Source organism: Gekko japonicus, unplaced genomic scaffold (genome assembly GCF_001447785.1).
Source record: "Gekko japonicus isolate JY-2015 unplaced genomic scaffold, Gekko_japonicus_V1.1 scaffold77, whole genome shotgun sequence".
NCBI lineage: Eukaryota > Metazoa > Chordata > Lepidosauria > Squamata > Gekkonidae > Gekko > Gekko japonicus.
Genome location: NW_015161405.1, coordinates 961050 through 974658, shown reverse-complemented (window position 1 = coordinate 974658; position 13609 = coordinate 961050). Strand labels below are relative to the sequence as shown.

Sequence of the window (13609 nt, the reverse complement as noted above, 5' to 3'; positions counted from 1 at the left end):
AGAGTAGCCCCATTGGGTTGCATAGGGGCTTCATGCCTTGCTGAAACTCCCTCCTGGAGAGGACGGGAAACATTTTTCCTTCCTCTCCAGCACTGCAAGGGTTAAACTCCCAGAGTTTGTTTGCTAGGAAGACCAAGAAAGGAGTTGGAGGGAGGGGTCGGAAAAGAGGAAAAGCTCTTATCTGGGGGTGGGGAGGGGTTTGATTTGAATGGCAGAAGAGGACTGGAAGAGCTTCAGATAATCAACAGCTGGGGAAAGCCCCACAGCTGGATCCCGGGAAGGTTTACTTTGGAGTAAGTCAATGGGGGATAAGCTTTGAGATCTTGGAAGGGAGGAAGGCTGAGATCATTCTCAGCCAAGGTTGCTGTAGGTTTGCCAACTCGTGGGTGCCAAATTCCTGGACATTAGGAAAGGCGCACCTGTATGTTGACACCCTTTTAGCAATGCTCCCTCTAAGCTGTGGAGTCTTGTGAGCAAAAAAATCTACTCTGTGACCTACTGGCATTAGAGTTGTGAGCGAGCAATTTGGCTACTGCATACATTAGTTTGCTTTGGAGCCCTCCTTCCTGACCTAGGACAAAAATGTGTGAGCCAGAGGCTAAAAAACTGTGAGCTAGTTACAGCTTATCTACAGACATGAGAGATCAGTTCCACTGGAGAAAACTGGAATTTTGAAGGGAACCCTGTGGCATTGTACACCCATCCTCCCCAGTCTCTTTCCCCAAATCTCCAGGAGTTTCCCAGCCTGGATCTGGCATCTCCTGCCAGTGGCCAAGAGGGACCTGGCAACCCTAGTATGAGCTTTTTTAACATGCATTTTGTTCAAACTTTTGTTGCTCTTAAAGGTGCCGCTGGACTCAAACCAGGATTTACTATTTGCTGGAAAGAGTTTGTTGCAGATAGTGTGCTTTAAGCAAACCATGATTTACCACTATGTTTGAATGCAGCTTTACATTCAGGCCAAGAACCTAACTATATGATGCACTTTCCCTGGTTCTGTTTACTGGTCAAATAAACCACCGTACTCTGGGAGTTTCTTGAATTGCATGGGTGCAATTCAGATGGGAACCATGGCTAGCAAAGAGAGGAGGGCTTACGTCTTCCAGCTGGCTGCACTATTTTACTGACATGAATTTGAACCCAATCCCTGCATACCTGAGCACAGATTAACTCCAAAACACATCTGACCCGCAGATAGATTCAAGAATTAAAAGTCCAATTTGCCACAATGGCCTGTGATGTCACTGGATCCTCCCTATGATGTCATTGGTTCCCAGTTCTTTAAATGACTTAGCAATGCCTCTGGCCCAGCCCCAGCCCCCCCTCCCCCAGAAACTGGAAAGTTTTGGGGCCTGATAAAGATAAAGGCTATGGTGCAAGGAAGATTCTTCTTTTGACCATATCCTGTTCTTACGGGCTCTGCTGGTGGAAACATACTGACAACTTTTATGTTTTCCCTATCAGGGCACAAAGCAGCCTACTGGGACCATTTGATGCCAGGAAAGAGCATCAGGAAAAGGCTTAAACCTTTTACCTTACACACATCTGAACACACACACACTTCTTGGCTGCCATGTCTGACCCAGCATTACTGTTAGAGAAGCAAGTTAAATTTCTGCTGTGAAAGAAAATGCTTTCTTTGATCTTCACTTAGAATGGAGGTTGGTCCATAATTTTTGAACAATTTTCTGTTACTTTGTGCCAATTTCTCCTCTAAAATGCATGTATTTTTCAGCACTATTTGTACTTTAGATGCACGTCAATGGTATAAAAATGGATTACATTTGGTGCATATGTACAACTGGCATTAAGAATTGTCAACAACAGCAATGAAAACGAGACAGGCTGAAGGAAATAACAACAGTGAGACAGAAAACTAAAAAGAAAAAAAAATGGCCTATCAACTCATCCCTGGCATTCGCAAGGAATTATCTGTTAATGTGTTTCCAGAAAAAAAAATTAAACCATGGTTGCCTGTATAAGCTTTATGGCAGGGCACTTAAAGTCCTATTACTATGTAAATAGCAAAGCAGAATGGTAGTGAATGAGAGAAAACTGTTACAAAAATGGCAGAGAGTGATCATTTACATTACTGACTCATGTTTTTACTGGCAAACGACTCTTCTGTCATAGCAACCTGTCTGTCCCCCAGCCTTTCTTGCTGTCATGAAAACCACAGCAGCATCCACCCACTCAGATGTGAAAGTCACACTCGGAGCAGACTGTCACAACAACTATTATGAAACAACAAAAGAATGAGTCAGGCAGGATTATGGCAGAAACAGTGACATGGTAAATGATTTTTTTTAAATGCTATAACCTATTAGAAACATTTGTACCTTGTGTGTCTGACAAAGAATCAATTTGATAGCTAAGCCCTGAGAACCAGCAGCCAGTGTAGAACTAGGAGATTCTTTGCAGTTTGGTTGTCTTTAAACTATCAAAAGAGAGCTTACTCAAATCAAATGGACTGTCCTTGGAAAAATGTTTCAACCCACAGGACCACAACATTAACTATCAAGTAACTAGACACATAATGAAATTTCTGAGTGGAGCCACAAATGGAAAGCCGTGGTTTCAGCTTTTAAGATCTCTGCCAATGAGCTGTAAGTGTGGTTCCAGTATTTGGAGCTTTAAAAAAATACCCTTTGGGACACATTTCAGGGCTCAGAAGAGGGCTAATGCCTATGGATGAAAATGGCAAGAGAGAAGAGGATGTGCGAATAAGGATCCCATGAATACGCAGAAGTTTGCTACCCTCAGAGCCATCTTTCGAAAGATGCCCCCAGCACAGCACAGCATACTGCACTGAAGTGGACAAGATGCTAGGAGATCCATGTAGGGTCGCCAGGCCTTCCACTATGACAGAAGACCTCCTACCAGCACCTCTTCCTGCCCTCCACCATTTGCAACAGCAGTGGGAGGGGAAAAAAGTAAACCCATGGCTGTTGTGTGCAGTGTGATGTCACTTCCAGGGGAAATGGGAAAGAAGTGTTTCAGGACGGACAAAAGAGATTAACATGTGGAATTTGCTGCCAGAGTGTGTGGTGATGGCCACAGAAATAGAGAGCTTTAAAAGGGCACAAGGCAGATTCATGGAGGATAGGTCTATCAGTGGTTACTAACCATGGCAACTAAAGAAAACTTCCACGTTCAGAAGTAGTAAACCTCTGAATCCCAGTGCCAGGAGGAAACATCTATGTCCTGTTGTTGACCCTCCAGAGGAACTGGTTAGCCACCATGTGAGACAGGATGCTGGACTAGATGGACCACTGGTCTGATCTAGCAGGCTCTTCTTACGTCATATAGCTCTAGGAAGCCAATGATGACTTCACTTCCAGTTTCCCCCAGAAGTGATGTCATGTTGCATGCAAGGCTGTCCCCCATGTCCCCATCCCCCATGACCTAGCAACCCTAAATAAATGAATGGATCTCCCAAGATTTATACTCGTAAATAGCTGCTACAGTTGGATCACGGCTATGGAACAGCCCCACCTCCAGCTGTTTTCCTGACCTCAAATGCTTGCAGAATCTATTTGCACTTTGCAGGAAACATAAGACAACCCTCAGGACTCTGAAGAGGTAGCACAGAAATATCATAAATGAATAAACAAACAAATGAATAAACAAAATTTCCCCAATTGGAAAAATATCAGTTTGATTGTAAGTACAGAGATGTTTGAGCAGAAGAAAACATCACAGAGGGAAAGTCCTTATGGCTGCCATTTATCAGTGTAAAGTCTTCGGAGACCCATTATTTATTTATTCATTATTAACATTTTTACCCCGCCCTCCACACGAGCGGGCTCAGGGCGGCTTACAAGAGGGCACAAGCCCATACATAAAAACAGGATAAAACAATAAAACCATTAAAACCATTACACAGATTTCCCTAACAAGACCCCCTCTGTATTGACAAATATTGGGGAGAGTCATGTAAGAACTCACCTGCAAATTGAGGTGGTACAGCCCAGCCCCAGGCAGTGAGAACTAGGCTTGTTATTTAATAATGTAGATATATGCACAGAAATTCGAAGATGAATGTACAGAGATCATTTCAACTACCACGTGCCATCTGTTATCCTCCAACTCATTTCCTCTCTACTGAGATTCCACTGATGCCAACAGAGCCATCTGAGAGCTGCTGCTAAACAGTATATTGCATGAGGACTGAAAACCCCTCAGAAAAGTGCTCAGAAATAGTCTCTTATACTGGAGCAGCTTACCAGGGGACAAACTATGTAATTCAATTTTATTTCTACCTACTTATTTGGTACATTTTTATTGTGCTCTTCCTTTAAGGAGCTCAGAAAGGTGTACCTGGGTTCCCCATTTGATCCTAGCAGCCATCTTGGGAGGGAGGTTGGTCTGAGACAAAGTGACCAGCCTAAGGTCACATGTTGAGCTTCATGGCACAGTGGGGATTTGGGCTTCCCAGATCCTAGTCCAACAGATGAGCCCTTGCATCACACAGGCCTATTTCTAGCACAGTATGGGACTTCTTCCTCCTTTACCATCCTGCTTATCACATTCTAATTCCAAATCCTGCTCTGTGTGCCACCCCTTGTGAAACTGGGGTGGACAGCAACTAGTAACTAGGCTTTTTCAGAGGTGGTGCCCCATCTATGGAATGTTCTCCCCTTGGGGGCTTACCTGATGCATATTCTTTTGGTTTTCAGGTGCTGAGCTTTTTATTTGCCCAGGTAAATGGTAGTGAGCAAGATTTTTTGTGCTTTTATTATGCCTTGGCTTAGTCAGCTTTCAACAGCAGAGTGATTGTTCTTCCTGGTGTGCTTGACTGGATTGTTTTAAATAAGTTTCTGCTGGCCTAACTGGTTTTATGATTGTATTATTCCTAGCACTTTTAATTTGTTGATTGTTTTTATGATTTCACTTTGTCTTATAAAGGAGGCAGAAAACATACTGTAGAAACTATAACGCCTACTGACACTGTCTTAAATTGCAATTACTTTCCAGCTATTGCTTAAGGTGACATAAAGTTTTAAAACAATCAAGCATTGAAATAGCATGTTAAAACAATACCAGATGACACAAAGCAATAGCAAAGAAGGCCTTTTTAAAAACAGTACACTCTTGCAAGTATTTATAAGAACCTGTCTTCCCTTCCTTCCAAAGAATTTTAACAAGCTGCTTGAAACTGGACAATGAGAGAGACTGGGGATTTCTCTGACCACTGTTGAGAAGCCCTGGCTCCAAATATTTTACTTTTCAAAGTCAAGGGATGTGGCGTAGAGCTTCCCCAGAAGCCCTAGTTTTCAAGAAGATTCATATGAAAGACGTGTAAGTACTGCAGTGTGATTCTGCTGTCCAAATCAAACTCTCTGAGCTGTGAACACAATGGAATGCAATAGCCTCTGTTTTGAAGTTCTACATGGTCTGAATTTCCTGGATTCCCATCCAGAGGATTATGAATCCAAAAACTCCACATGGTAGCTATCAATGTAGCCTTTTAGGGCATGGGGGTTGTTCTGGGCCAAAGAGAAGCTACTTATCAGTGTGAAGAGGTCACACGCCTGCCCCCTGGATCAGAGTTCACACACACAATTAATTCATTATTAAGAAAAGTCACTGTTGGAGACCAAGCTGAGCTTTCCAGTTTTCAGAGGTTACTGTCCTGCCAATGACCTGGAGACATTATCCCATTAGCCCTGTATCAGACAAATTACTTTCCCTTATGTTGTTTTTTTCCTCCTCTCCTGAAGCAGAAGATTATATGGGCTCTACTCCTGCACACAGTGACCCTCACATCAGGGCCACTGAATACAATGGAAATTGCATAAAGGTGTCTGTGCAGGGGATGGCCGCTACAGAGGTCAACAACTATTTGCGCTCAACGCATTTTTGCTTAGAGGCATTTTGCAATTTTAGAAACATGCCTACTCCCTGCAATATTTTTTAAAAGGCCCAGCACAACAGAAATTCTGTAGAAAGTACAGGTGTGAGAATAATAGGCATAATATACATGACTGTTATCTCTGCTGGAGTCACCAAATAATATGGAATCGTTGTCACAACAGCAGCCAAAACACTACTAGCATCAAAGTAACATTTTCTAAACAAGAATATCAGGATATGCTTTCCGATACCAAACAAATAAAAAAGGCCATGGACCAACATCTGCTTCTAAGTAAAATGTTCTTCTCTCAAGTTATTACATGAAGAAGATACGGATTCTGTCTGTGTATCTAGGACATCTATCCAAGATCCACAATGTGGATTACTCAACCCTCTTGGGCCATCCTAACATGCTCACAATCTGGGTGTTAAAAGTATGAAAGTCTAAGGCAGGGGTGGCCAAACTTGCTTAACGTAAGAGCCGCATAGAATAAACGTCAGATGTTTGAGAGCCGCAAAACATGAACAAATATTACAGACATACTTTTATTGAAGAATATGCAAATTTGTTGCCAAGACTGTCAAAAACAAAAGGTAAAAACAGATATTGATAATGGTATATGTTTGTCCAATTATATTTATTTGTTTGCTAATTATATTTAATTGTCTAAGAGAAAGAGAAAGTGAGAAAGAGGCGGAAAGAAGGCAACTTTAAATGTGTTCTCCTCACGCTTGGCTTGGAGAAGGGATTTAAAGAGACAAATGCCTTCTCCAAGCTGGCCGGTGGAGGAGGGAGGCTTTGAGAATGCATTTAAAGTTAAAGTTGCTTTCTTTCTCTGCTACCCCCACCTCCAGCGTACCAAGGAAGGGGAACACTGGCTGGGGAAGGGAAGACCAATTGTCGCTTCCCCAACTGCTGTCAGGTAGCCCTGTCATAGATCTGGAATGTGGAGGGGTGCACCTCCTCTACATTTTCAGCTCTTCCCTGTCCAGCTTCTGTGCGCTATCTCATGCTTGACCTTGCAGTCTCCAGCTGCCATTTACTCGGCTGGGAATGTTAACGGCTTTTGCACTTTGCCCACTTGCTTGTGCCCGCGCGTGTGAACAATAGCCATTGGCTTATGCTCACAGGGGGGTGATTTGATGTTACTATAAGTCAGAGGCCCTTATACTGATGGTTATTCCTGACACGATCTGTACACGTGTTCTTTAGTACTGGAATCACTAATAAACAGTTCTCTTCTTATGATGCCCTATGTGGTGTAACCTGACTGAGGAGCCTGACAACTGCACTGCTGGGAGCCACACAATATGTGTGAAAGAGCTGCATGTCGCTCCTGAGCCGCAGTTGGTCACCCCTGGTCTAAGGATGGGATGAGAGATTAGAGTAAGATGGAGGGCAGGAGAGAAACCTCCTTTTGAGTGTTTGTTTTAAGCTGTATGTAGGGGTAGGTAACTGGTATGAGAAGGATGGGGCTTTGGGAGCCATGCCTATATATACCTTTTCCTAGCTCTTAGCTTACAAACCTAGACTCCATGTTATCATATGGGTGAAAAGGGAAAGTCTGAGCATTTAACAGTGCAATCCTAAGGGGGGGTGACCTGAAAGCCCTCAGAGAGGCAACTGACCTTTGTGTTGGCATATGTCCAATATATGCCAGCATAAGGGCCAGTTACAATGGCGCAGGCATCCAGCACTGTTCTGTCACTCTCGGGCACCGGCAGCCATCTGTTGGCACAACCGAGTTGTAGGCCCCTGTACCAGCATGGTTATGGGTGGTTTTGGGGGTGTGGCCAGAGGTAGTTGGCTCCCTGAGCCCTTTCGTCCTGGGAATGCCCTCTGCCAGAGGCAGAAAGTTATGCCAACAAAAAACAAGATGTGGCCCATAGGTGCCAATTAAACGGAAGACTCAAGTTGTCCCCCTGCTACAGCCTCGCCAATTATGCTCAGAGGAGCTCAGGATGCCAACTACAGGTTTGTCCAATCACCTCCCTCCCCAGGGTGGCCAAGCCCCCTCCCCAGCACCCAATCACGCCCCCTCACCCTACAAAACTTCAGCCAGGACATCTTACAACTCAGTAGTTAGGGTGCATGGCATTGGACTCCACCTCAGAGCTCCCTGCTGTGCAAACGTAGAGCAAGAAGCAAGGCACTTTGGTGATGGGAAAAGCACCACAGGGCAAGCACTTAGCACTAATACCCAAGGAGGAGAGCTCTGTGGCTGACCTCTCCAATTTTAGAACCCTAACAGGGACTCTACCTTTGGAGGCTCAACCCAAAGGGAAACCACACACTGACAGGTAAGCAAGGGCAAGGATCCCAAACCTGCTCCCCATTCTCCTCACTAGAGGCTGGGTACCACAACAGCACCTCCTGCACTCAAGCCAAGCACTGAGTTCGTGCAGGGGTAGCACAACTCACAGCCATGCAGCATCATGGCCCTTGACATGTCATGAGAAAAGATCCCAGGAAAGTTTCCCAGGAGAACTCTTTTGGGGGGGATGCTCTGTCATTTGCCTGTTTCCCACTCTCAGCAGAGGACAGGGTGTGTCAGTGGTTTGGGGAGGATCTGGCAGCTGCTCTACTGTACATGGTGAACCAGCTTGCCATGTGACCTTTTAACTCATTCCTTGCAGAATCGGAACCTTGAGCAGCAGCTGTAGGTGCTACTGTGGATCGTTCGCCAGCTATCTGTGAGCACTTCAGCACAGGACAGGTGAGTGTAATTTGGATGGTACCATCATGTGCCTCAAGGGGGGGGGGTTGTGGCGAAACCTCCCCATGGGGCTACATTTGCAGACCCTGTCAGGACAACACATTCATGGCTGAGCCCGGCATGGCACTCATGCCCGCTTGCCATAGCTGGACGTATCTCTGTTTTTCTTTCCTGCAGGTGAAGATTTAACAGGGAGACTTGTGGGTAAGGCAAGTTCCACCCCCCACCCCCCACACACACACTGCTCAGTCTGCAGTTCCAGCTCTCCTCTTGAAGTGGAGCGTAGCATCTGGCCATCCCGTCCAAGTTCCACCTGCAATGTCATCCCACTTAGATGCATGCTGTGCCAACATCTTGTCTCACACAGTGGCCAGCCTGTTCCTCTGGGGGTCCAACAACAGGGCATAGAGGCTGAGACCTTCCCCTGATGTTGACTCCTGGCACTGGGATTCAGAGGTTTACTGTCTCTGGACTAGTCACCATGGATAGAAGCCACCGTGGCTAGTAGCCATTTATCCTCCATTAATCTATATAATTCCCTTTTAAAGCTGTCTATGACTTCACAAGGGAGCCCAGTAAGAGGTGCATCGGGCACAAAGCATTATACTTCTCAGGGACCTTGCAATGTGGAAGTCCATCCCTTCTCTCTCTTCACAAACACACACACACACCTGTCATAAACATGGGCATTTTACTAGTATAATAAAACTCAGATTTCATATCATATAGTCCTAGAACATTTCATTATCATTATAATCATTACAAATGCCCCATAAAGGAAGGCCAGTATGATTATCTCTGTATTACAGAAGAGGGCCCGAGGCTGAGTGGGTACTGGTTTGCTTAAGGCCATCTGGTAAGTTCACAGGCTCAGATAAGAGCTTAGACCAATGCATCACTTTTGAGCTTCGCACATGTAGTTTTAACCTTTGAAGGCAGACACACATTCTGATTAATGCGGCTCTTTTACAGATGTTGGAAACATGAAAACTGCTCTGAATCCCTTTTATAGAAATGTCCTCAGCTGTGAGATATATTAACTCTTCCAAATACTTTGGGGCGAGGGTATTTTGGATTTTATTTTATATGTTTTGAAATGTGATTTTTTTTTCCCCAGCTACTTTGAGCCATGAGGAAAGGTGGGATATAAACAAACAAACAAATAAGTACTTCCAGTTCCTCATAGGATGTAAAGTGGTCTAAAAAGCATGATGAAGACTGAATGTTCAGAGTTCAAAGCAACCATGCAAAACTTGGACATATGACAATGGCATGACTATTGCCCTTTGTATCCAGCTTTTGACTCAAACCACATTTGATGTGCCACTGCTAAGGCAGCAAGCTAGGAACGTAAACACAGCTTAAGTAATGAACAGAAAAATCACGTGATCACTTTACAATGTTAGAGACTCTGAGTAGAACTGTGCTAATTGGCCTGCCACAGATTTATCTTTCCCTGCATTCATTTCCCCCCTTCAAACCAGCAGGCTATATTTACATTGAACATTACTCTGGGTTTGAGTCTGGTTGATTTGACAGCTACATCAAGAGGATCAGAGATGGGAAAGTGGTGGAATGGGCTGTAAAGTTTGATAAAGGAAAGGATAAGTGATTTCCCCAGATCAGTATCATAAATCCCTCAGCACCCTGACATCCAAAGAGATATTGTGGATACATTGCTGGAGTAGGATTTGGGAGACTTGGTTTCAAATACCCACTGCCATGGAAACTGGCTGGGTGACCTTGGTTCAGTCACACACTCTCAACCTAGCCTGCCTTCTCAAGGTTACAGTGGGTTGCTGTGGGGCTAAAATGGAGGAGAGGAGAATGATGTAAGCCACTTCAGGTCTCCACTGAGGAAAAGGCATAAACGTATAAATAACATAAGTAAGAAAGGTTTTCCCTCATCCTCAACTCTTGTAAATGCAGACCATTTCACCTTTCCCATCTTCCTTCCCCACTTTGCAATCTTTGTTTTACGAAGAAATGCATCTCTTTGCAATTGTTTTTAAAAGTTGTGTTGCTTGAAACTTGGAAAGTTGGTCATTTTGATCAGATTTTGATCAGATATGAATAAATCTTCCAAGACGTATGCAGACAATTGCTATTTTATTTGTATATTTTAGGATTGTTCAAAAATTCCTTCCACCTGCAGTCTCTTCTCCATGGCTACCACTACTATATGGATAGAATTCAAAAGAAATATATTTTCCAGCACAAATCTACCAATGGGCAGAGGAGAAGGACGTAGTATATCATGAAGGGATTCCACTGTGTATTTCATTACAGCAAAAAAAAATATATAATCTTTGAGCCACCTGGGCTACAAAGTAAAGGAGAACAGTGGTCTTCCCCATTCTGTCTTCATTAGTCTGCACAGCTTCAGCACAGAAGGCACTACCATAATTCCTATATTCCTTCATGAGCTATGCCAAGGACCAATACAAGCCAATTTATTTATTCTTGCTGAAAGCACATATGCAATTTTTTTTCTTGATTTGTGTATTCTAAATTTATGCAAGCAACACTGAGCGCTGATATCATGAATTAGAAGACAGGCTGCTAAACAGGCTTCTTGAGTCATCCCAACTCATCTATGTTCAGCCTCTCTGGCCTTCAAGGAACAACTTGAATCAACAAACTGGTTTCCAGCGCCATGAATGCTGCTCCCCCACTACAAAGAACTTTGATTTTACCTCAGCCTGGGAATTAGATGGTAACACGGGGGTTTCATTTTCTGTATTTCCAGAAGGACCATTACTTGGTGAACCAGGACCTGATCCTGGGGAACTGCTACTGACTGATGATTCTGTGGAAAAGATAAAAATAAGAACAGATGGGTAATTAGGAGATATCAGCTACATTCAGCATATATGACAACATGAGTTTACAATGTACCCTTTATTCACTGATTCCCCCCCCCTCCCCCATGATGTTTCTGATATACAAAGGGCATAATTTATTACTGGACCATTTTCCCTCCCTCAGAGCTGGCAGGTTACTCAGTGGCAGGCAAGATATTGTAAAAGAAATGCCTAATGAGCAAAGGAAAAGGAAGTACCTTTAGCTGCATTTTCTGCTGCCTCTGTGAGAGATCAGCATGACAAAGATACTGGACTCTCAAAGGTCATGAAAACATGTCATCAATTCATGAGGCCTACTGCCATTCCTAGGCTGTTTGGATAAACCCCTGGAGGACTCAGTTGTGAACCAGTCTTTATATGAGTAACTAATAAAAAACAATACCTCATTTGCAGTGCATCTCTGTCAGTGAACTCTGAAGTTGGAAATGTCTTAACTTAGCATTTTAATGGGTATACCTTATTTTGTTTTGCTGCAGAACATCTTGCATGTTTTGCTAATGATAAACAGTAACCACTTTTATTAGCTGAAGGATGGACACCAGCAAAATATCTTAATGGAGACAAGATACAATTGTAGACTTAAATTGACGTGATCAATCATGTAAAAGTACTTATTTTACAATGAATCTTTGACTGAAAATGAATGAATAGACAACATTGTTTTCAAGGTACCTTTTGGAGCTATTGCTTATTTTCTCTCTTTGTCTCTCTTTTTGAAGGTCCATTTTCCCTATATTAGTTAGTAGAAGGGTTATCATTAGACGACCCCTGCTGAATCAGACCAATGGTCTACTTAGTCCAGCCTCCCACAATGGCTAACTAAATGCATCAGGCCAGAGGCCAATGCCTCCTGCCATAGCTTCCAAATTGGTATTCAGAGGTATGCTGCCTCTGAATATGGAGGCCCTATCTAGCTGTCATGATGAAAGGTCATGAATGGGCTTAACCTCTATGGCAACTGATCTAAGTGGTAGCATGTGATTTTTAAGGACATGAGTGGGCATTTCAAAGCTGATAGAAATACAATGATATAACTAAGAAAATTTACAGAGAATACGTCTTTGCACATTCTTGCTGTCTGAACCCAACATGCAGATTTATCCTTAGCTGATCTAAGAAATTGCAATAGGCCACATGAAGAGGTAACTGCTGGACAGCACTGCTAGATTGTTGTTTTTAACTGCTTTTCTTTTAAATTGTTGTTTCTTATATTGAGCACCAAGAATGGATTGGAAAGAAAAGGGAACAAACAATATTAGCTATAATGGGTTAGATCCAATGACACCCTACCACTAAGTGAGGTCTTGCTCCAGTAGAAGGAGCCAAGTCTAGTGTGGGAATTCCTTGTTTCATCAGAAGAAGGCTCCCTTGGTTCGAAGAAGGCCTTCTGGAGGAAGAGAACCCAGTTAGTGAAAGGGAGTCATTGGTATGTTATTTATAAAAGAGACGTTCACATGTGTCTGTGCACTCAGGACCAAACTAAACATGGTGGTGAACTCATGGCTGCCATGAGTTCATGTTACCATGGACCTCTTCTCTCCCCCCCCCCCATTCTGTGCCTTTTCAAGAGATAAAACAACCACATGGGATGTGTGCCACCCCCATGGTTCTTTTGGTACTTGAAAAGATAAGAGAGGGAAGGGCTCTGCATCATAGGCTCAATCAGGATTGGGCCCTCATGGCATTTTAAAATAAGTTCAAAATGGTGACAGCAAACTTTTGGTGGCCATATGTTGGCCTTCATGTTTAGTTTGGCCCTCAGACTACTTGATGCAAACATTTTACCATCAAAGTATCCTTTGTTTCAGATTTACTTCGGGGGCAAACCAGACAAACCATAAAGTTCTTCCAGCATTTTTCCCTGTCATTTCTTCACAGAAATCCAGTTCTGATTAATTCAGGTTTCAGAGGATTTAAGTATTTTTCACATTCCTGAAAAGACCTTGTAGAACCAATGTTTGCCTCAAAAATCAAACATATAAATTCCTAAATTAGTACATGCATGCTTGCCCTTAATAGGACAAACATGGGCTTTGTAAGGCTGTTTCATGTTATAAAAGTGACACCAGGTAAGCCTTCTTCCCTGTGCACCACGTTCCTGATCAGAATTGTTTATGCCCTTCCCTTGTTCCATGTGTACTTTTTAAAGAGAAAAAAACCCACTGGGAGTTT

The 13609-nt window shown here is 43.4% G+C and overlaps 1 protein-coding gene across 1 annotated transcript in view; it reads right to left on the bottom strand.

The window, feature by feature from the left end:
- Positions 1-13609, bottom strand: part of HDAC9 (histone deacetylase 9) — a 150553-nt gene that overhangs the window by 27423 nt on the left and 109521 nt on the right. Inside the window, exon 8 of the mRNA XM_015426220.1 lies at positions 11270-11382. Within this exon, the coding sequence (XP_015281706.1) occupies positions 11270-11382 (113 nt within the window). The remainder of the gene's footprint in view (positions 1-11269; positions 11383-13609) is intronic.